The sequence below is a fragment of the Ostrea edulis genome, chromosome 2 (assembly GCF_947568905.1).
Source record: "Ostrea edulis chromosome 2, xbOstEdul1.1, whole genome shotgun sequence".
NCBI classification, from domain to species: domain Eukaryota; kingdom Metazoa; phylum Mollusca; class Bivalvia; order Ostreida; family Ostreidae; genus Ostrea; species Ostrea edulis.
In genome coordinates this window covers 97,895,553-97,920,797 of record NC_079165.1, presented here as the reverse complement: position 1 = coordinate 97,920,797, position 25,245 = coordinate 97,895,553, and the positions used below count along the sequence as shown (strand labels likewise).

Below are 25,245 nucleotides of genomic sequence, written 5' to 3'. Positions count from 1 at the left end.
CGCCCTGAAGTCAAAACCTCTACCCAGAGGATCATGACATTTAAAATTTTGGTAGAGGTTTTAGAGAAGATGTATGAAAATTGGTCAATATTTGGCAGTTTTTAACCCGCCCCTGGGGTCCCAGGGGAATAGGAGTACTTAAATTATAATTTATGTCCCCAATGTACGTAAAGTTAGGTTAGATAAAACAGTACATTACATTATTTCAAATGTTTTAAACTGTTTAAAGATGCGTAGTAACAATTTTTAAGATAAATAAAACAAAAAATTATTTGATAGCATATCAATACATACAAGAATACTTGCGTGAAGCTTGAACAATTTCCGATATTCGAAAGTGGAAGCAGACGCCATGACTTAGTCCTCCAACATTTTCGGTCCCGGTCGTTTCGTTTAATGATAATGTTGATGATAAAAATGTTAAACAACCAAAATTGTACACAATTTTTTAACAACGATGCAAAATGTAGGTGCGATGTGAACGACTTTAAAGGACGAAAACAACTAGGTATATTGAAAATGAGCATATGCAGTAGGAGGGGGGGGGGGGGGGGGGGGCGAAACATGCTACAACTGGAAACTATCGTTAGACTAGGGAGTAGGGAACTTCCCTTGCTTTAAAATTAAACACCGACCTAAAACGACTCATACATAACATGAAATATAAAATATGGTTTGTTTCTCCATAAGATACTTAAATCAGCCATATTATTTGTAAATTCAAATTTTCCGCCACCAGCACATTATAACCGTAATACTTAGTAGCAATTCGGATTATCGTTTTTGAAAAAATAAAAATAGTGCTCACAGCTCGCCCTAAAATATTTTTGAAATTATGGGCATTGAAAACGTATAGATTATATAAATACTTTAAATATTCAGGGCGAGATGAAACCAGTATGGCAAAAACTTTGAAAAATAACCAGTTGGGGATGGATATAATGGCAAAAATACGGTACCATATCCCGTTCTAGTACAGGGTGAATGTATACAGCTTTAGTTCAATAGTTGTGCTCCTATTTTTAAAATTCTGATACGTATTTATGACACTAATACTCTTATTCAACATTTACTTTTATATATTTTTAGGGCCATATTTTGGAGTTTGTGAATCAAGTTCTTTACATTTTATGCCCCCCTGTCCTAAACATGCTCGAACCTGTGAAGGTGTTTGATGGAGTGTTATATTATAATGATAATTAGTGCGTTGTTAAAAGACCTTGATTTTAGGAACTAATAATAACATGTTCTGCTTACTATGACCAGTTGTTACCGATGAAAAATGTTCTCCTTCGTCTTGGTTGGCAGAATTACCTAAAATTTCGAAATCATTCAATTAATTATATTGCATGTTGTCTTTAATACGAATTGAATAGATGCCTTTCAACCCATAGTTGGTACGATTTAAAGAAGAGACCCACAGGCCTTATCGATCATCTGAATATTTAATTAAAAGTAACACTAGTCCCAAGAGTTATGGAATCTAGAAAAAATTCTGTTCTGAATATCTAATTGGCTAAATTCTAATATTCAGCAACAGTATCAAGCAAGATGTGTTCTTAAACCTTAAGTGCCCCTGATACGGCCGAAAGTGTCTATACTGAACAACGCCTTTACATAATACATGTATATGTAACATTAACACGATATGACTAATTTGTACCCACCCTATAGTTAATACCCTGAATGTTAAATTTGGTACACCTTTTTCTGCTTTTACATCTATAAATTTTTTTCACCGTATCAGCAAACTTAAAGAAGTCTTTCAAATAAAAAAGACAAAAATCACTATAAATAATTTTAGTCGCACTCTGGTACCAAAACACTTACCCCCTGGGATAATGAAATTTTCAATTTTGGTAAAGTACTAACTATTTCTTCTATATATCCATTTAGTTTCAATTCATTATCAATAGCATTAAAGAGATGTTTTATAAATGTTTTACACAAAGATTGTAAATACTATTTACCTTTGGCCCCGTCCTGAAGTCAAAACCTCTACCCAGAGGATCATGTAATGAATAATTTTGGTAGATGTTTTAGAGAAGATGTTTGAAAATTGGTCAATAATTGGCAATTTTAACTCGCCCCTAATGTCCCAGGGGAGCAGGAGTACTTAAATTACAATTTATGCCCCCTTGTTCTAAAAATGCTTCATTGCAAATTGAAAAAAAATTGGAATGGTAGTTATCAAGAAGTTAAAATCGTTGTACCACTTATTATGTCAATTGTACGATTTAAAAATCGTTTCTAAGATTTACAAAAATCGTTTGTACGTTTTAAAAAATTGTTTGTACGATTTAGTAAATCGTTTGTACGATTTAATAAATCATTTTTACGTTTTATTGAAAAGAATCGTTTGTACGATTATTGTACGATGGGATTGTACAATGCGCTACTAATTCTTCTTGATAGCTGCTCTTCTAATTCTCTTCAAATTTGGTATGAAGCATCTTTGGGACAAGGGAGACATATATTGCAAACCTTAGGCCCTAGTAGCGGGACAAAAACAGCCAAACAGTAACAAATTTTCAAAAATAGTCTCCACCACCGTACCTCGTTAAGAAGAACTAGCTAAACTACACGTAGTCATGCAGAGCCTCTTCCAAATTTGTAAATTTCGTGATATCCGGGGTAGATACTCCGAATCCAGGGACCAAATTTGGCATATAGTGTTTAAGTGTAAACATTTAAATAACATGTTTCTAATGCTATTGATACTAAATCAAAACTAAATGGATAGAATTTAGAAGGAGCAGGTAGCTCCTTATCAACATTGTAAATTTCATGATCCCAGGGATAGGATTTTAGTTACAGGGTTGAGCCAAAATTATCATAGTGATTATTGTCATTATCCTTTCAAACATTTCTTTAATTTTGCTGATACTGTATGAAAACGAAATGTATAATTATGAAAAGCAGAAAGGGATGTACCAAACTTGTGAACTTTGCAAACTCAAGGTTCTGACTCTAGGACGTGTCCAAAATAGTCATATAGTATTAATATAACATATATATTTTCAAATATTCATTAAATATTACGACCCAAAAACTCACAGCTTTTAATGATTTCGTTCGTTGACGTAGCCATGTTAGATAGGCAGTTAATTCGAATCCCGGTTCATTTCCATACTTGCACAATTACGTCTAGATGTGAACTAAGAACCATCAACAGTTTAGTTAAATACGAATCATTTCAGATATTTTAAATGATAAATCATCCCAGTTCCATTAAATAGTAATCATTCAATTAGGTAAACTCATGGCTACGCGGCCTTCATTAGTCTGGTCCGGTCCCCATCCCTGCCACACGAGTGTAAGGGACCAGACTAGACTTTTGTAGTATTTTCAATAATAATACCTTTCGAGGAATATCTTTTGTTTTATTTTAAAAAACTTTTTCTATTAATTATTCGTATTTATAATAAAAGAAGACCGCATACATAACTTGAAACAAATATCATGAATATATACCAATAGCAATAGGGTTCAAATAGACTGGCTACGTCAACAATCACCTGGAGCTGTGAATTCTCGGGTCGTATGGAACTCTAATGAATATTTGAAGGTATGTTTGGACACAAGTGTAATAGATCTATCTACTTTGTATTGCTTATAGGAGTTATGAGATTGATCACTGTTCGTTATCTTCACCATTCATGGCTACGCCAACAAACGAAATCACCTGAAGCTGTGATTTTTCTGGTCTTATGGGGCTTTAATGAATATTTGAAGGTTTGTTTGTTTATACAAAGATATAAGGCCTCGACCGTGAACATCTGTAGCTCTCTGATCTGTCCCAATATTTTCTCAGAAAGCTACAATTCTGCAGCAAATATTAATAACAGGACGCAATGTTCAGCAAGTATATGACATAACCATAAAATAAAAGTCCAAAAATACCGATTGCGAAATCAAAACAATCGATCGTACCAGACAATTGAGACAAGCTTTTGAATTTTGAAAAGTAGTTTAGATATCATGATTTCACTGATTACATAGCTTATGTTTGCATACATAAGTTTCCATTTCTTCATATGGAACGTTCTTTTTTTCTACATCAGTTTAAATATACTATGTATTTCTGCGTGTTCTACAAGGATCACTTACATAGATTCGTGTAAAGTATTGGCAGTGCACGGTGATAATTATGACAAATTTTTGATAAGTTAATATTTCTGATCTTATTTGAGGAGTGGGTGGAAATTGCCTTTACCTCTACTATTATTATTACCTCTTGGCGTCGGAAAACATATGTGTCCTCTGTATTTCACAAGTACAATTATCAATGCACATAATAATACCAGGGCAATAATCAACAGTAGTACTGCACTTAGTGGAAAACTGTTGGTACTTGATTCTGTACATTCTCTGTAAATTAAAAAAAGAAAGATCATTAAGCATGTTTTTATATAAAACTTAATGAATCTAAAAGCATATGTATCTCGAAGTAAAAGAATATATCAGAACAGTGCACACTAAATTCTTTTCGCTTTAAGGACATGAGTCAAAGGGACGTTATCTTGCAAGAATCGAGAAAAGCGAGTATAAAAATTGTATCCCATCTCTGCAGAATGCCATTGTGTCATTTCCTTCCAACGCGTTATCAGATATGAAAGCCATAAAATTAGTCTTTCAAATGATATCTTACTAATGCAACATATATAAAAAAGATATACATGTATGGCACTTATACATTTGATGGGGCCACAGTATGAAAAAATTGAAGATAACGAGAATGATTAATCTTATAAACCATATTAAGAATAAAGAATAGGACAAACACGGACTCTTTGGCACACCTAAGGTGGATCAAATGCTTGGGATGAGTAAGCACTCCTAGTAATCGGTGAAACCCGCCATGAACCCTGTCTCGGTCAAGTAAACGGAGTAATACATGGTTAGAATAAGTATAAAGAGAACGGCCTAACATTCAGTAGGTTGGTTGTTCGTTTTATGTCCCGTCGTACCACAAATTTAGACCTATACTTAGCACTCAGCGAAGGTTCTTTATCGTGCCAACGCCTGCCGCGACATCTGTTTCCAAGGTAATATCCGAAAAACACGTGATTCTCACTTACAAATGCCAAGCGTTTGGCGAAGGAGCAATCACTACTAACGGCATTCGAACTTACGACCTCCCGGTTACGAAGCGAACGCTCTACCACTGAGTTACCGCGAGCGGTCTAACAATTAGTGTGTATCACATCGGACAGTATTCGACCTAACGACAAGCTGTATTTGCAAACAAGATCATTATAACGACCACAGAATGCTACGTTAAACGAGACAGTTGAAACCTCTCAATCTGGTTAAAACCAAATCATTGATCCGCTCCAAATTTCTGATATCGCTAATCAGAATATCGGAACGGATCAAATATTTGGTTTTAATCAGATTGGAAACCTCTGTAACTTATTTATTAGCAGCTTCCCTGGTTTAGAAAGTTATCGTATACTGAACATGCTCTCTCGCATCGAATCATTTAAGAGACAGCACAATTTGCAAGTGACAAAAGAATATTGCTACATAAGAAGTTGTGGATGGAGAGGCTAAAGTCATCCTAATTGTCATAAAGTTGAGTCTATTCAGTAAAACATTACATATGGAGCATGTGGTGTCTTTTATTTCAAGTTTACTGTGACATATAGAATCGACAAATGAATGAAAACGAGTAATGTTTAGAAATGAAACATCGTCGATGTGAGTGAAAAATTATCGAACAGGACGCAAAACAACACACTCTATCATTAAACAGAATAGAGTCAGAAGTACTATGAAAAGGTGAAGATAACGAACAGTGATCAATCTCACAACTCCTATAAGCAATACAAAATAGAGAGTTGGGGAAAACACGGACCCCTGGATATACGAGAGGTAGGATCAGGTGCGTAGGAGGAGTAAGCATCCCCTGTTGATCCGTCACACCCGCTGTGAGCCTTATATCTTGATCAGGTAAACGGAGCAAACCGTATTCAAAATCAGGGTGTAAGGAACGACCTAACAATTGGTATAAAACAGGCGAGATAGCATTGCATCCAATTGTGATGGTATTGTCAATTTACTCAAAGTTGTATATCAAACTTCAGTATTTTGTTGCAAAGCTATACATTTGGAGAATAAGTGTCAATTCAGTATAAAAATGATTCATTGTATGAATGTTGGAGGTATATGCAGCTGTATCCCCCATCAAAAATCATATCATTTCGGACGTTGTCCTAGAGATTTAAGGTGTCTTGTGTAAATACGGTTTCATATACATGTACAACCACCTTCAAAAATTAAATGAACAATGTACTACCGAAAGAAATGTCGATAATTCGTTAACTATACGATGTAATATCCCGATTAAGCAAATATTTTGCACTGTATATTAAACATTTTTGAATACAAGTAGAGAAATATTTCCCCTTTGATCTAACTCATAATGAGTATTTTGGAAACAGTGTTTGTTGTACATATTCGTGAATTTCATATCATATACTGTATGTATGTGTACTTGTGTGTCAGTAAGAGAATGGGCTATCCCCTACGGAATAGTGATTTCTACTAACAAAATATCCCTATATCACCAGATTCCCCCTTTATAGCCGAATTATCTTGATACATGTACTATGTGATAGATGTCCCCTTCAGTATGCTTTGGTACGTCATAGTACAAAACCTTGCCATTTTCTTTGTGGGAGGGAGGTCAGTACAACATTTGTGCTGTCTTTCGTTGCTGATATAAAAAGGTGTCCTAATATCTTATGAATTTACTAGACATGCATAAAAATTTCAGCAGAAAATACCCAGCAGACCTCTCACCTTAAGGAGCGATTTACATGTTTGCCCAGCAGACCTCTCACCTTAAGGAGCGATTTACATGTTTGCCCATCAGACCTCTCACCTTAAGGAGCGATTTACATGTTTGCCCAGCAGACCTCTCACCTTAAGGAGCGATTTACATGTTTGCCCAGCAGACCTCTCACCTTAGGGAGCGATTTACATGTTTGCGATGGCGTCAATGGGAGATATTTGGAGAAATGTTTGACGATTGAAAGAAATCATTTGATTGCTTGTAAAAGTTGGGTTCTATGACGTCAAAATGCAGCAGCTTTTCTCTTATTTCCACACGTATATCATAATGATGATCGATATTACAATCTGGCCACATCAGAACTCTGAACAATGAATAACAGGATGATTTCCCATTTCATCTTACCCTTGTTGACATTTGCAATCCTGCATTGTACTGATTGGTTCCAAACTGTATAACGGCCTAGTTGTTGACATGGAACCTTTTACAAAGTCATAGCATTCCTGATCTACAAGGATATGAAAGTACTATTGCATTACCCAATGTTTTTAACTTTAAAAAAAAAACCCCAAAAAACCAAACCCCCAATCCTCACCATTTATGATTTTACATTATATACTCTGATTCTTTGTTGTCTTTATAACTTTAGAGTACACGATTTGAACTGAAAATGTTCAAATTTTATTTTCATTGTGTTCACAATGCTTAACTAAGATATCTCTAATGGTCAAAAATTTCAATGTCAGTTGTTGAGTTACAAGTGAAATACAGGATTCTCAATTCTTAGTGATGTAAACAAGGCTGGTGCCATGTTTTTGTTTATATATAGATTTCTTAATAGAAAATATCATGTTTAAAACAAAATGAGATGTGACAAACACTAGAAACTGTGTTCAGAATTAACTTGTAAATAGAAAAATCTGCTTTAAACAAAACCTTTACTAGTAGATTTAACCATGAAAACAAAAACATGACACGAGCCTTGTTTAAATAACAAAGAATTGTGAGCTCTGTATCTCTCTTGTAACTCAACAATTGACATTCAAATATTTGCTGATCATTGGAAATACCTTAGTTAAACATTGTAAACATTAAAAATGGATAGATAAAATTTGAAAATTTTCAGTTCAAATCGTGCCCATGCCCCTTTAATATCAGTGTATCTTTATATCTATATAATAAGAAATATTACAATATTACATTTGTATGCTTCAGTTGATTTGTACACAGGAGGACAACTTTTGCACAGTATGTCATTGTTTTCTTGTATGACATTGCCAACAGTGTTATATTCGCCACAACCATTTCCTGAAAGGGTAATGTTATCTTATTATGAACATTAACATAATTTAACTTCTCTGACTTTTGCACTTTTTTAAAGAATGATATTGAATATTCTATGATAGTTCTGATAGACTAGATGACAAAAGAAACAATTACACCATACCTAGGATAGTATTATTCTGTCCACATACTTCTAATGTGGCATTCAAATATTCGTTAACCAGACAGTGGTATAAAAAGTTTTGCGAACTTGTGCAGTTCTGTTTAATGTTCCAGCATGCCTTCTGATCTGCCCGCTTGTTCCATTCATTTTCATCTTTAGGGCATCGTGTAACAAACTCCAGTGTTTCGCTGGAAAAGGGACATGGTCTCGTCGTCTTTCTTTCAGAAAACTGCATGTTAGAAATATTCTCATAAATCTTAGATGCTAGATTATGTATTAAGTATACAAGCTTAAAAATAGTACATTATTTATCATATATTTACCCCCTTTATCTAGTGGCTATCATTCATACGATATTGTGCCCGTATTCTACACTTTGTATTTTAACGCCGCGTAGGGTGACGGAATTCTGAATAATTCAATTGTAAATGTTGATGGAAGTGGCATATACTTTGAAATGTCAAAACAATGAATCTATATATGATCGAGGAAACAGTCCTTTCATTTTCATTTTCCAGTCACGTTATCGTCTTGAGAAAGTGAAACAGCCTGTAGCGATACATACGATCTCTGATCATGGTTTCATATAGATTGTCGAATATGATATTGACAATTTTCTTAATGATCAAGAATACAAAGATACATTGAAAAAAAAACCCGTTAGGTGACATGAAATAACTGAAATCGTTTCTTGAATCTCAAAATGAAAATCGTCCTATTGAACACTCCTCCCTTGGTTCAGAACTGAATGACGTACTGTATAATTTTTCTGAATGTTAGAAAACCCTATAGTTTACATTATGAACCGCACACACTAAGATCTTTTATCACATATTTACTACTTTACCTAGTCGATACCATTCAGCAAATGAATTCGGCATACGACACATTCAATTGCACAAAAAACGATTTCATCACAAATACAGCTGTAAGAAACACAAACTCATCTAATACTGGAAGTTCCACGACCCTCCATGTCACAGGAGGCATACAAAATCTCTTGAACGACGATGTACATGGTTGAAAATCCATCGTCAACATTCACACATGAAAAGTGAAAATAACGAACAGTGATCAATCTCATAACTCCTATAAGCAATAGAAAATAGAGAGTTGGGCAAGCACGAACCCCTGGATATACCAAAGGTGGAATCAGATCCCTAGGAGGAGTAAGCATTCCCTGTCGACCGGTCACACCCGCCGTGAGCCCTATATCTCTATCAGGTAAACTGAGTTATCCGTAGTCAAAATCAGTGTGCCAAGAAGGATCTCACATTCGGTATGAAACAAGTCAGATAGCATTTGACCCCATGGTAGCTTGTATTTGCAAACTAGCTTGTTATAACGACCATAGAATTTGCGAAATGCTGACTTTAACCGAGACTGTTGAAACCCCTGCACCATCAACTTCTTTGTCAGTAGCCTTAAAAACGGATCATACACTTTTGTGTATCGAATCAGTTGAGAGATATAAACACCATATGCAGGTTATAATGGAATATTGCTAAATAAAGGAAGTTGACGATAGAGAGGCTGAAATCATCCCGTTTACATAAAGTTGAGCTGTCAGTTTGCCGTCAACACCTATCCCCAATAAAACATCTAAGAATGAAGCAGAAGTGGACGACTCTGTGGTGTCTTTTATTTCGAGTTCACGGGGATATATCGAATCGACATATGAATGAAAATTACCATTGTTAATAGATAAAACGTCGTCGATATATCTAAATGTCACATTGAAGGCCACAGCAAGAGATCGTTTTTCTTCTCATGTAGAAGATAACGAACAAACTCCGCTTCACAAGAACACAAAAACAGGCCAGCCAACAAAAGAGCACAACCTGCGCCCACGTGAACTCCAACAGACTGCTGGAGGACCCGACCACCAAAGACCACTAAGATACTGCCGATGAACTCCAGCACGTCTTCAACCTCAACCTCATAGCAACCGCTCGTGGAATCAGAGTGGTGTCTAACAAAGTAATTTTTTAGATGACTGATCGCTAGATAAGAATATTTCCGTTTTCCATTTTTGTTGAAGAAGCAACTGTCTATGATGTCAAAAAGTCTAGTCTTTAATTTATCGGAAGAATGGCCGTGTAAAGTGTTGAAGTCATACGTTTTGATGTCGGTTATTTGAGAAACGCTTTGCGATTTCAAGTTTACTATAAGTTCTTTAGAATTTTTAAGAATCCACATTTACTTTATTCTACTTCTGACATATGTAGTGACAGGGATATTAAATATGAAGAATGGTTTTGAAGAGTTTTATCATTTGAAAGGGCAGTTGAGTATAATACGAGTTCCAAAAGTGGAATTAATGCCAAGTTCGTTTAAAATACAGTCGTAATAATGAACCTTATAAAGACAATGTTGTTACAAGTTTTGTCAGCTGAAACCAAAACATATTCCTCATGTAACCTATCTTAATTCTTTTATCACTTCTGGTTTACTAAACGCAGGAGGATAGCTGGTAAGTACTTTCGTTTTGATGTGTCTAATGCGGGATTTTAATATTCCACTTACACATTTTTAATCCATTCTGACAATATATGAAGTTCTTTTTCATATTTAGCCCATTGTCTGGCATAATATTCGACAGGATGAAGTTCTGTCGCCACTTGAAAGTCCGAGGTTCTCTATATTTAGGACCTTTTAGAATAAGTGATTTGAGGTCCTCATTTTCAACTATATCAACATCACCAATAATGACATGTCCAGCTGGACGATACTGGAAAGATGTGTGATAACAACACCCCCCCCCCACCCCAAAGACCGCGCTAGAACTTTGATACAGATTTGGAATACTGACATTTTTCATGAATAATCACACAATATCAATGTAAAACGTCTTGCATTGTACATGTAGCAATGTTCTCATCTAAGAATGATTTTTCATGACTTAAATATTGTGACATTCAATCTCGAATGGTTTGTGGTTGGATATGATTATTAATCAACTCGTTGTGTATTTTGTATCCCCTTGCCAAGGCTTGGGGATAGAAAACATAAATCGGTGGCTAATAATCATTTCCAACCACAAACCATGGGATATCCTATATATATTTCACATTTGCATGACATGTATGCCACGCTATTAGTATATATATCATTATTTGAGTTATATTCCAGTTACTACCACTGACTAATTATGCATATGAAGCAGATTATTGAAGTTTTTGAAAAAGTCGAAATGTACCATTAAACAAAGGTATATAAATGAGTGTATATATTTCGAGTAATCAGCTGCCATATTGCTGGAGATTTCCAATTGATTCTGCAATGAAAAAAGATCGTAAAAACAAGGTAATTTCGTACAATCAAAATTTTTACTTTGTTTTTCAGTTTGATTGCTTATATACGTATTTCATGTAGACTACTTCCATCTTATATGGATAACATGATAATCATAGTTACAATGAAAAAAAACCTTGATATTTTTTACTGGTTTACGAGCTTTTGTACAATGGACTCCAAACTCTTTCAAAATCAAAGAGCTTCGAGAGAAACAAAAATAATCTATTAATTTTTTAACTTGGTTTCTTTCCCCCCTCTCTCTATGTACAAGTGTATATACAGTTTGTATACATACCTTTGAATTAAATCTCGTGAATTCTCTACCCGACTTGTTACACACTGTTGCACAATAAAGACATACTAGGGTATCATATTCAGTTAATATTTAAAGAGTTTAAAAATGGCGTAGTGAATCCTACAGGTGAATAACAACACTTTTTGATTTCAATACACAACCAATACCGTGGATTGTTTTCAGTATATATTCCTGGCTTATCATATCAATACAAATTTAAACTCTAAATATAACTATTACTTGATCGTGAAGCAGAAGCTATGGCATGTTTACTGATAATAAGCTAAATTTTTGAAATACCGTGTTAACTTTTTACAGGTGCATGCCCTCTAAATGACAAACTTTGGATAATTTTTACAAGATTTAGTATTCTACAGATAATATTTCCATGCAAATAGGACTTGGAGGAATATTAGAATCTTACCTGTCGCTGTCGCTATCAGGTGTTTCATTTAACTTCCGTAAACTTGCAAAAGCAGGTATGTGCAGTTTCGATTCTCTGCGCATGTGCAAGGAGGTAAAATGGAAAATATGCTCGTTGATACACGATTGCATAAATTGTTCGCGTTTTAACTGATTTTTAAAAAAATATATTTAACTTATATAACAAAGAAATTAAATGTCTCTCGTATACAGCGCATATAAGACCGGTTCTAACCGCATCATAATACTCAAAATGACATGTATACATGTTGAGATTTGAATCTTTCAAGCTTTTAAATTCGGTTTTACACCGATCCAAGGATAATACGGAATATCGGAACCATAAGTTAATATGTATTTCGTCTCCGATTCCGTCGCGGTTTTTATATTTAGTGTGCCCAATGAGATCACGTTTTCTGCGTTAACTTGGGCAACTTTCAGTAGACAAGCACTTGGTTGTCAATAGTGAGTTCAGGTACAGTTTAGCGTCGATTTTGAAAGTTGAGGGGTGGGGAGAAAAAAGGTGTCATTACATTTGTAGAAAAAATCGTAGCTCGAACCCCAAAATCATAAACTCAGACAAGAGGCCCATGGGCCACATCGCTCACCTGAGTCACCTTGGTCCATATCAGAAGACTTTCCATATATATTTGCATGTAAAACCGTAGTCCCTATTATGGCCCCAACCTACCCCTGCAAACTTGAATATACACTATGTCAGAAAGCTTTCATGTAAATGTGAACTTCTTTGGCCCAATGGTTCTTGAGAAGATTTTTAAAGATTTTTCCTATAAATTTGTATGTAAAACTTTGATCCCCCCTTTTGGCCCCATCCTACCCCCCAGGGACCATGCTTTGAACAAACTTAAATCTGCACTGTCAGAAAGCTTTCATGTAAATATCAGCTTTTCTGGCTCAGTGGTTCTTGAGAAGAAGATTTTTAAAAAGATTTTTCCTATATATTTGTATTTAAAACTTTGTTCCCTATTGTGGCCCCATCCGAAACCCTGGGGCCAAGATTCTAACAATTTAGAATCTGCACTATATCAGGAAGCTTTCATGTAAATCTCAGCTTTTCTGGTTCAGTGGTTCTTGAGAAGAAGATTTTTAAAGATTTTTCCTATATATTTGCATGTAAAACTTTGATCCCCTATTGTGGTCCCATCCCATCCCCGGGGGCCAGGATTTTTTTTTTTTTTTTTTTTTTAATAATTTTTTTATTTACAAAATTTTCACTTCATACATACACTGTTGCATACATGTGGGAGATAGGTTACATGTTTATTTTCACATCATATTAAACTCATTTTAAAATACGAACTCAATAATATTAACTCTAATAATGTCTACATTTCATATTGACCTTATTCTTTTATGTAAGTATATGCATGATGTAAAAATCTTTTTCAGGAGAGAGAGAGAGAGAGAGAGAGAGAGAGAGAGAGAGAGAGAGAGAGATAAAGAGAGATAAAGAGAGAGAGGTACATAAGGTATTATTTTCTTGGTAACAAATTTTGATAAGTATAATAGATCTAGATATAATATATCTATTGATCAAACACAAAAAAGAAGCACAAACCTATTTGATGAAAAAGTACAAATAGACCTAATTACTAACATAGATTTTCACATATTCTCTGCCAGTGAGTTTCATATTCATCATATTTACAGTTTCGTAGCAGCAAGTACTTCTCAACCACAATTCTGTCCGTAACTATTTTTCTAATCGCAGATATATGTACTTGCGGACTCTTTTGATATTTACAAGAAAAAATATATTGTTTTACTATAAGCAAAATCAAGTTTTGAACTTTATACATATGTCTATTACAGTATTTACCAAATAGTACAGTGAGCTTGTCAAAATTTACAGGGATATGAAACTGTTCTAAAATCCATTGTTCAACATCACACCATAGCTCCTTTATTTGTATGCAATAAAAAAAAAAGATGTTCTAATGTTTCGATATGAACATCACAAAAGCTGCACATTGGAGAGTCTTTAATTTTCAATTGGAATAAATACTTGTTAGTAGAGAGTATTCTATGGAGTATCTGAAATTGCAGCCAATGTAATTTTGACTCTTGTGTAGCTTTGAAGGGAAGTTCAAAAATCTTAAACTTCCAGGATTTTAACAATTTTAGAATCTGCACTACCTAATAAAGCTTATCTATAAATTTCATCTTTTCTGGCCCAGTGGTTCTTGAGAAGAAGATTTTTTAACGAGCCTACTCTATTTTTACCTTTTTTTTTATTATCTCCCCTTGGAAGGTGGCCTGACCCTTTATTTTAACAATTCAGAATTCCCTTTACCTAAGGATGCTTTGAGCCAACTTTGGTTGAAATTGGCCCAGTGGTTTTTGAGAAGTCAAAAATGTTTAAAGTTTATCAGACGGACAGACAGACGGACGGACGGACGCTGGAATACGGGTGATCAGAAAAGCTCACTTGAGGTGAGATAAAAAAGGGGGTCCTATATGTTGCTGCATGTACGTGTCTGGAGATGAATACATTAATTGTGATTATTTATATGATTTCATAGTGGTAGGTTGTTTTAATGACTAGAGAAATTAAATCTAATTAAGAAAATATCCCCACACGTGCATAAAGAAAAATTATTAAATTAAATTCCTTTCACTTTAATAACTGTTTGTTTTATCTCCGTTACGAAACATCAGAAATTTAATCTAATAATTCATGTTCTTGGTACTAGGGTATTCACTTGCAACATTCTGAAAAAATAACTTTCAAACAAGGCAGAGTTTTTTTGCATCAGAAATAAGTCGTCTTGGCAATCATTAATATTTGTATACAAGAGTTGCCCAAGTGATGCATAATTTTCGCAACTTCTTTTTCTGAAGAGTTCTAAAATTTTCTAGTTCCGATATCCCGTATTGATTTATGAGTAGGTGATGGTCTGCTTAGATGTGTGATATACGTTTGAATGGGAGAACCTTTAATCATGGTAAAATTGACGAGTCACCCTGCATAAAACACATTTGAATTGGGGTGAAAGGGGAGGGGGAGATCAATTATGGAATTACTGAGGGTCCACTCTTTATGATATACTTTTTAAAAGGAGTTACATCATGTGGCAGTTTTAATTTTGATGTGCCAGATGTTTGCTGTATACTTTCTGAAGTCTATTTTTGTGCATATATATTGTACATATGTACATCTGTAATTTTAGGGGATCCGCATATTGAAATACCATTTTGCATGTGTAATTCGCTGTTAGTCTGAATCCTTATCCTTTTCATCTCTACATTGATGTTCATTTAAGTCAGCAAGAACAGAGCTGCGGTGAAATTGTGCAGCTTGAGCAAACATAATAATTGATGTTTTACGCTGTGACTTTGAGACGGGCGAAAATGTTTAATATCTTGCAATGCAACTTTAGACATTTGACCTGTCTTTTCATATAACGCGGGAAATATAATGCAATTGATTTAAAAAGGTATTTTGGTGTAATATTCACCTTCGCTGTATCGTGACGTCATACGATGCATATTTCGAAGCGTGATCTATGATGCATAATGCATAATGATGCATAATAAACAGGTAGAAATGCATGATAAACAGGTATTCTGGTGTCATATTCACCTTCGCTGTATCGTGACGTCATACGATGTATATTTCGAAGCGTGATCTATTCGGTAGCAGAGTTTAATTTCATCAAAGCAGGAGACACTTGCAACCTTAAAACAAATTTTAGGTGAGGAAACCACGATAGTTCCGCAGTGACAGGGACATTTTAAAGAGCATTGTGGGTATTACCCATCATTTTCCTGCTGATGAAGAGCAACAAATCACGTGGTACACATGTCTAACCATTGGAACGAGCTCGTCATGTCGCTTCGCTATCAGAGGCTCTCCTTCTCTTATAATTTATATCTTTTTAAGGGAGGAAACCTTTAATTATGTATAAATCAAGGTCTTCCTTCCAGCATATTCAGTGCTCCCTCGATATACTGTCCCCATTATAATGCCACCCCATTTATTGCCTAAAAATCCCAAAAGAACAGATTTCCTCTCATGTTAATACCCCCATTATAATGCAAACCCCGCATAATGCCATATGCCAATAATTTTCACAAACAAATGGTCAAATTTTACAGGGTTTACCCTCGATAATAATGCCAATTACCTAACACACATCGGTAATCACACCTGTACTTTGATAGCGGTGCAGTGGAGTGTGACAGTTTGGATAAAGTATGTAAATGGCCAGGTTAATTACAAATTATTGCAGTATTGAACTCACGAGAATGTAAATGTTTATACAGAGTGGAGTCTAAATAATTTTATGGTATTGAATTTCTTTAGATTGCACAGTGAATTGTCCATAATGCTTAATTTGTTATAATGCCACCCCTGCTTTATTGCCCAAATTCGCCTTGTACAAAAGTTGGCAACATATCGAGGGAGCACTGTACGTGTTGACCTGACGTAGTGCACATTGGAGACCTGTGGTCTGTTAGTTGTTCCTCGTAGATATACTTAGTCAATGACTGTCATGCGTGGCCTACACGATTAAGTGACTACCCTTGGGATCACTGAGGTGAATGATGTCTGGCATGCTTTATACCAATTGTCATGCCCTGGTTATGATTTCGGATCACTGTGTTTACCTGAACAAGATGTAGGGCTCACGGCATGTGTGACCGGTCAACAGGGGATGCTTACTCCTCCTAGGTAACCGATCACAGAGTTGGTGTATCCCATGGGTCTGTGTTTGTCTTTTTCTTAATTTTGAAAGGATGAAATTGAGAAAATCCAAGTAACTTCATAATATTTGGTCAACAACAAGTAACTTTGCGAGATCAGAAGCACGGTTGTTAGGAATATGGGAGTTTTTTTCTTGATGTCAAAATTCATTGAGCGTATTTGTATACTCAAAATATCTTCAGCTTAATATTCTGAGCTCACTACCGTAGCAATTGTTCGCGCCGCTCGCTGCAATTGTTCCAAGTAGACAATGATACCTTTCTTATTGAATTCAAATTAAGCTCACAAGGAAATAATGAAAAATTGTGGGAGACGATGCTTCCTTAATATTCTGTAAACCATTGGCTGACGATCTGACAAAGATACCTATGTATTGAAGGTCAGAGGGACAGATGTTAAGGTCACAAAACAGGAAGAGACTTAAGGGTCACAACCCTCATCTGAGACACATTGGCATATATTATAGACTTTCCAAACATATTCGAATGTAAATCTTTGATCCCTATTGCGTCCCCACTCTACCCCCAGGGGAGCCATGGTTTTAACAAACTTGAATCTGCACTATGTCAGGAAGCTTTCATGAAAGGCGAAGATAACAAACATATAAATGTAAACTTTTCTGGCTCAGTGGTTCTTGAGAAGAACATATTTAAAAAATTCCCTGTATATTCCCATGTAAATATTTGATCCCCTATTGTGCCCCCATCCTACCCCCGGGGCCATGGTTTTCAAAAACATGAATCTGCACGATGGCAGGGAGCTTTCATGTAAATATAAACTTTCCTAGTCCAGTGGATCTTGAGAGGAAGATTTTTAAAGATGTTCCCTATATATTTGCATGTAAATCTTTCATCCCCCCATTGTGGCCCAACCCTACTCTCGGGGCCATAGTTTTAACAAACTTGAATCTGAACTATGTCAGGAAGCTTTCATATGAATTTCAGCTCTTCCGCCCATAATGGTTCTTGAGAAAAAGATTTTTAAATGACCCCTCCCTATTTTTGCGATCATCTCCCCTTTGAAGGGGGCATGGCCTTTCATTTCAACAAACTGGAAAGCCCTTCATCCAACGATGCCTTTTGCTAAGTTTGGTTGAAATTGGTCACGTGGTTCTAGAGAAGAAGTAAAAAAAGTGAAAAGTTTACACGCAGACAGACGGACCACAGGTGATCAGAAAAGTTCACTTGAACTTTCATCTCAGGTGAGCTAAAACAACTTTTCAAATGTCTGTCACGTTAACCCGAAAATTCTCAATTTGTTAGATTTTAGCCTTGTAACGCGTACAAAATACTAATAGACAAAGGTAAAGAAACATATCCATAGATTTGAGGTCACGAAGCACGATTGACCCCATTGTTATGGGTCAGAATATCCCTTGATAGCGCAGCAGAATTTACTAACAAAGGCAATTAAACAATTAATAAGATTTATTTACAGTCATTGAAAGAAAATTAGAACAGTAACAAGATTGCTACGCGTAGCCACATATCCCCCGCCGCCGCAAAAAAGTTGAAGCACAAAAGTCCCTTAACTCCTGTAAAATTTGTAAAATCTAAATTGTGGTGGAATATTATCAACTACATGTTGCAAAATTTGAACAAAATCCATACAGTGGTCTCTGAGGAGTTACATCGACAAAGTGCTCCTATAAGGTATCACACCGGTAATTGTCCAATCAAAATGAACTTAGTCAATTGTAGTTCCATGTATTTAAAGAAATATTTCTTTCCTTGCGTAATTTTTCCCATTTCCTCTTCTTCTTTTCTAAAAAAAATTTGTACCCCTGATTAGGAAATTTTGTGTAATTTGTAGAAATAACCAAGTGTATACAAAGGAACTATTTGCTGTTGGTAGCTGAGGCTACTTCCTGAGGTGCACTCCGGCTGTTTACACACATGTGAAAAACACGTGGATTTGAGGGTAGTCTTGTTTGCGGGCAATGCCGCGTAGGGTGTTGTTTTTCTGGTGTCGGCAGAGGAGATAGGTAACATAGAACGTGTCTGACTGCGTTATTCGGCATCAATTTTGTAAACTGAATTTTGATTTTTTTCCCTCTATAGTAATATATAGTGAAAATAATTACCGGTGTGATACCTATATATAGTGTGGCATGTACAAATTCAACAAAGTCCCATAACTCCTGTCAAAATTGTCGAATCAAATTGGCGGCGTAATATGATCAACATAGTGACTAACAATCCTTCAAAATATGAACAAAATCCGTTGAGCGGTTTCTTTGGAGTTGCGTCCACATAGTGAAGTGGGACGGACGGAGGGCGGTATTTCTATGTCCTCTTCCGCTTTGCGACGGGGTCAACAAGGTACTAACTTACGATAAGTAAACAATGATTAAGTACGTACTGAACTGAATCTACACACAAAAACAATCACAAATCAGCTGTTACAAGCATTATGAAGTTTCCCTTTGAAATTAGATACATAGTCTAAAAGATTACGAGCACTAGTTTCAGTCAGCCATTCTCCTTTAGCAATTTCAAAGGACCTTTAACTGTATGCCAAACACTAATTCAAAGGGACTGAATCCTAAATACTTTTTGACTGCTTCTCTTGCAGCAAATAAAACAAGGTGAACCCCCTAATCCTAGTTTTTATCATACTGGTAAAAATATGTTTTCATCATATTTTTAAGGGTTCAAGTGTTCCCTGAGATTCGGGATGATAAGCAGTAAACTTATACTGTCTAACACCTAACTCATGCATGACCTGTTGAAACAACCCTGACATGAAATGTGAGCCTTGATGTGACTGAATAACGTTAGGCACTCCAACAAAACTGAAAAATTTAGTAAGATACTTGACTATGGTCTTTGCCTTAATATTCCTAAGAGATATAGTTTCTGGGAATCGAGTGGACGTACACATGATAGTGAGTAAATACTGGTTCCCTTACCTAGATTTTGGCAAAGGTCTTACACATTCTACTATCACTCGACTAAATGGTTTTTCAAATGCTTGAAGGGTTGGAGAGGGGCAGATGGAATTTTCTGATTAGGTTTATCTACCATCTGACAAACATGACAAAACTTGCACAATTCAGAAGCATCCTTTCATAACTTAAGCCAATGAAATGACTCAAAATCCTGTTACAAGTCTTATTGATTCCTAACTGATCTGCCATGGGTGTTTCTTTATCTCTCTTATACCCCCATCACACTAGGCCACGTTCGCACTACGACCATGTAAAAATTGATGATCGTAGTGCGATCGGGTACGTCGTAGTAGGGTCGTAGTAAGAACGTAGTAAGGTCTTTATGGTCGTGATGGTCGTGGAGCAACTTTGAACATGCTCAAAACAAACGTAGTGCGATCGTGGTCAAATTTGATCGTAGTGGAAGCGTAGTAAGGACGTACTAAGGTCGTATTTAGATCGGCATGGTCGTAGTAGCATCGTAATGGGATCGTGATGCATAAGAAAACGACTGCACTGCGATTCCACTACGCTCTCTATACGACCATCCCGTTTTCACTACGTTCTCATTACGATCATCCCGTTTGCACTGCGTTTTCTTCACGCTTCCGCTACGATCACGACACGTCCATACTATGTTGTTGAAGACTGTAGTACGTTTCTACCAAGCTCATCCCGTCCTTAATACGTCCTCACTACGATTTCACAGCGCGCAAGCCACGACCGAATCACGTTCTGTTCTCCCCCACACAATGGTATAAAAACTGAACAAAGGTTGCATATGACCATTGCTTCTTTGGAATCATGGAAAGGCCAGACCAAGAAATATTGATGGAGATGTTGATGCATATTCAGTATATGGCACTTAACGACCAAGCTGCTATTTTGTTACTTAGGCGAAGGAGGAGGAGAATCATAAGGCAGCGTATATCTTGCTGGGTACGACCTTGGCTTTCTGTTGAAAGAAGACTTCAGTTTGACCATTATGATCAACTGATGAATGAATTGAGGATGGAGAATCAACAGTCCTTCTTCAACTTTTTGAGGATGCCTCCAGAGATGTTTGATGAATTATTGAATAGAGTTGGACCCCGAATTCAGAAGAAGAATACCACATTCAGAAAAGCTCTAGAACCCGGTCTAAAACTGGCTATAACCATAAGACATTTGGCATCGGGCGGTCGATATTCAACCCTCCAGTATAATTTTAGAGTCGCACGCAATACCATATGCACATTTATACCTGATGTTTGCAAAGAAATTGTTCAAGAGTATAAAGACGAAGTTATATCATGTCCAACAGAACCAGAAGAATGGAGGGCTATTGCTGAGGAATTTAATTGAAGATGGAACATCCCACATGCTTGTGGCGCATTAGATGGCAAACATATTGCTGTTAGAAGTCCACCAAAACTGGGACATTGTTTCATAATTATAAGGGTTTTTTTCTCAATAGTTCTTCTTGCCTTGGTTGATGCAGACTACAAGTTCCTATGGGTAGATGTAGGTGGTTATGGTTCCATGTCGGATGCCCAGATATTCAACGCTTCTGAATTAAAAGAATGCTTGGAAGATAGAAGTATTGGATTTCCAGAACCAGATGCAATGCCTAACGATGTCCAGGACATGCCTTATTTCATTTTGGGTGATGACGCTTTTGGACTTAGAACCTATTTGATGAAGCCCTATTCCATATGAGGTATGACAAAAGAACAAACCATTACTAATTACAGAATTTCAAGGGGGAGACGTGTTGTGGATAACGCGTTTGGGATATTAGCACAGAGATGGCAAATTTTATTATCGACAATGATGCAAGGCCCAGATACCGTTGGTGTTGTAACTGAGACTTGCGTTTGTCTGCACAACTTGATGAGAACACGATATCCAACCTTACAAAATGCTCTACTGGACATGGAAGACGATCAACATAATATTGCTCCAGGTCTTTGGAGAGCAAATGCAAACAAGCACCTTTCCCTTTCCCTTTACCTTTCCCACCACGACCTCTTTCAGTTTTTGGCGGCATGCTTTTACAATGGAAATATTGGTACAGATGGATGACAAGAAGGTTCTGAGCTGTATTTATACTGAATCTGGATCTGATTCAGCTGCTGCAAAGCGTGGCGACAGCGGCGCGGAAACGTTGTAGAACCGTAGTAAGATCGTGGTAGAATCGTAGTAAGATCGTGGTATAATCGTGGCAGAAGCGTAGGAAACTCGTGTTGCAGTCGTGGGAGTCGTGGTGAGAGCGTAGTTAGAACGTGATGGACGTAGTGGGAGCGTAGTAAGAACTTGATGAACGTAGTGAGAACGTGGTGAAATCGTAACAAGGCCGTAGTTTAATCGTAGTGGAGTCGTGATAAGAGCGTAGTGAGGACGCAGTAACATCGTGAAGACAGACAAAATTACAAATTCATGCCGTTCGCACTACGATCTCACCACGATCTAAAAAAATGATAGAACGTAGTGAGGTCGTGATGGTCGTGATGTAGTGTGACAGGGCCATAGCAACAGTTCTTTCATTTTCTTTTCCTCTTTCTACTCTGTCATTCAGCTCTTTCGTTTTCTATTATTGCTCTCTTCAATTTGATTGGGGGGGGGGGGCTCCGTTGCGTAGTGGTTAGAGCATTGCGGTCAAAATCAGATGGCCTCTCACCTCTGCTCGGCGCGGGTTCGAATCCCGCTCGCGCCGGTAAGTGAGAAACTTTCTCATTTTACTTCCGGAAGGTCGGTGGTCTCTTCCCAGGTGGGTTCTCTTCAACAAATAAAAAACTGGGCGCCACCATATAACTGAAGAATTGGCGGAAAACATCAACCTAGTTTCATTTTCTCAATCTACGTTTTCTTACTTTCCCTTTTCTTTGTAATTCTAAGTTTTCTACTTTTAATGAAATTCAAATTCCGTCATTTTCGCTTGTTCAACTGTTTGTTTCGGAAAATCATATGACTCAAAAATATTTTCTTCTACAATTTTTTTTGCGACCCTAACTTTTTTTGTTGTTATTGATAATTTCATCATTTATTAGAAAGTATACATATTATTAGTTGGGACAAAATATCCTCATATACTCCCGCATAATTCTCACCAATGGTGCCAGGTACCCATTGGATTGAATGTATTTTATTATGGTTATTTTATATAAGGCATATATATGATTTACATTACTAAGCCATTACTTTTTCTTACAGATGTGAGGTTGTAGAGAAGATTTTTTAGATTTGCTCAAGTTTTGCCAATGTTTGATGAAAAGAATTGTATTGCGGGAGTTAAAAGTGTTCAATTGTTAACTCATTAAAAAACCTACATATTTACATGTAATAAATAGCTTCCTACTGTGTTCTAGTTTAATAGTGCATGGGACATATTTAGAATACAACTAAAATGAAACTAGTCTATAGTTTGCTCAACAACAAAAAATGCACATATTAAATACATATGAAAGGTTAAGGTAACGAACAAACTATGATCAATCTTATAACTCCTATAAGCAATGCAAAAATAGAGTTAGGGAAACACGGACCCTTGGATATACCAGAGGTGGAATCAGGTTACTAGGAAGAGGAAGCATCCCCTGTCGACTGGTCACTCCCACCGTGATCCCTATATCTTGATCAGGTAAACGGAGTTATCTGTAGTCAAAATCAGCGTGCCAAGAACGCCCTAACAATCGGTATGAAACACGTCAGACTGCATTTGACCCAATGATAGGTTGTATTGGCAAACTGGATCGTTATAACGACCATATCATTTGCAGAATGCTGACTTTAAAGGAGACTGTTACCCCTGTACCATCAACTTGTTTGTCAGTAGCTTGTCTCGATTTAAAAACTGACTATACGCAGAACATGCTCTTGCGTATCGAATCAGTTGAGAGATAGAAACACCATATGCAGATGATAATGGAATATTACTACATGAATATGGGAAGTTAACGATGGAGAACCTGAAATCATCCCGTTTGTCATACAGTTGAGTTGTCAGTTTGCCGTTAATGTCTAATTTCAATAAAAATATGAAGCAGATGTGGACGTGTGGTGTCTTTTATTTCGAGTTCACAGGGATATATCGAATCGACATATGAATGAAAGTTCTTGTTGTTAATAGACAAAACGTCGTCCACATATTTAAATGTTGAATATAAGGTCACAGCAAGAGATTGTTTCTTCTCACGTAATAGAAGTTTTTAAATAAATTCTGCTTCATATGAATATAGAAACAGGTCAGCTAACAAAGGAGCACAATTCGTGTCCATGGGAATTCCAAAAGACTGTTGAAAGACCTGATCACTAAAGACCACGAAGATATTGTCAATGAGGAATTCTAGCATCTGAGAGAAAGGAAAATTTGTGAAAAGAACAAAGAGCTTTCAACCCTGCAAGAAAAAATTGAGTTAAAGCCTTTTTGTGACAAGAGTTTCTTTCAACGATAATATGGTTGGATGTTATACAGGATTCCCACGTTATAAGATCTTTTTAAAAAAAACCTTTTTATTCACCTTATCTCAGTGTGCTTCAAGAATGAAATCAGTCTATCATAATCCTGCAAATGACCTTGGTATTACAGGACGTCCAAAATATATGCAACTCATTGATGAACTTTTTATGTCGGTTAAAATGTGGCTTCCGCTGTGAAGATTTGGCTGTGTGTTTAACATTCACATTTCATCAGTTAGCCGAAAAATTATCACATGGACAAACTTTATGTATAAAATTCTTGGAAGTATTCATATTTGGCCAGAAAAATAAAACAATCGAGCAACACATGCCTCAAAACTTTCAAAGACTATATCCAGACACACGTGTAAAAATTGATTGCAGAGAAATATTTACAGAGAAATCTTCCCTGGTCCTTGCTTCAAATACATTTTCTACGTATAAAAGCCACAATACATGGGAAGCACTAGTAGGAATTGCACCTCATGAAACTGTTACTTTTGTATCTTCATTATTGTCGGGCTGTATGTCCGATATTGAAATCACAAAACTCCCAGGACTTGTTGATTTACTGGAACCAGGTGACCAAATCATGGCCGATAAAGGATTAGTCCCTGGACAATTTACTGAAAGACACAGGCGTATTTATTGCAACCCCTCATTTCTTGTGTAGTGATGGACAATATTCAGAGGTACGAATTGAAGACAATCAAAAGATTGCCTCGCTTATGATTCATGTGGAGCGACATATAAAGATAGTAAAAGAGTACCACCTTTTGCAGTTTATTGTCCTACTCTCCATTGCAGGCTCAGTAAATCAGTTATGGACAATTCCAAATCTACTGACTCTGTTTCGAAGGCTATTAAAAGGCCTAAAAATTAAAACTTG

The 25,245-nt window shown here is 36.3% G+C and overlaps 1 protein-coding gene across 2 annotated transcripts in view; it reads right to left on the bottom strand.

Annotated features, from left to right (window-relative positions):
- The window catches only part of LOC125681031 (uncharacterized), a 36,476-nt gene extending 24,068 nt beyond the window's left edge, over window positions 1-12,408 (bottom strand). Inside the window, exons 1-8 of one of the 2 annotated variants that reach the window (XM_048920920.2) lie at window positions 12,263-12,408; window positions 11,839-11,882; window positions 11,446-11,523; window positions 8,247-8,475; window positions 8,000-8,107; window positions 7,205-7,307; window positions 4,235-4,371; window positions 1,258-1,314 (exon numbers count right to left, since the gene is read on the bottom strand). In XM_048920920.2, coding sequence (XP_048776877.2) covers window positions 1,258-1,314; window positions 4,235-4,371; window positions 7,205-7,307; window positions 8,000-8,107; window positions 8,247-8,475; window positions 11,446-11,523; window positions 11,839-11,882; window positions 12,263-12,290 — 784 coding nt within the window. In that variant the 5' untranslated portion in view covers window positions 12,291-12,408. The remainder of the gene's footprint in view (window positions 1-1,257; window positions 1,315-4,234; window positions 4,372-7,204; window positions 7,308-7,999; window positions 8,108-8,246; window positions 8,476-11,445; window positions 11,524-11,838; window positions 11,883-12,262) is intronic. The other variant, XM_048920921.2, reaches the window with a different exon arrangement.
- Between the last annotated feature and the right edge of the window lie 12,837 nt (window positions 12,409-25,245).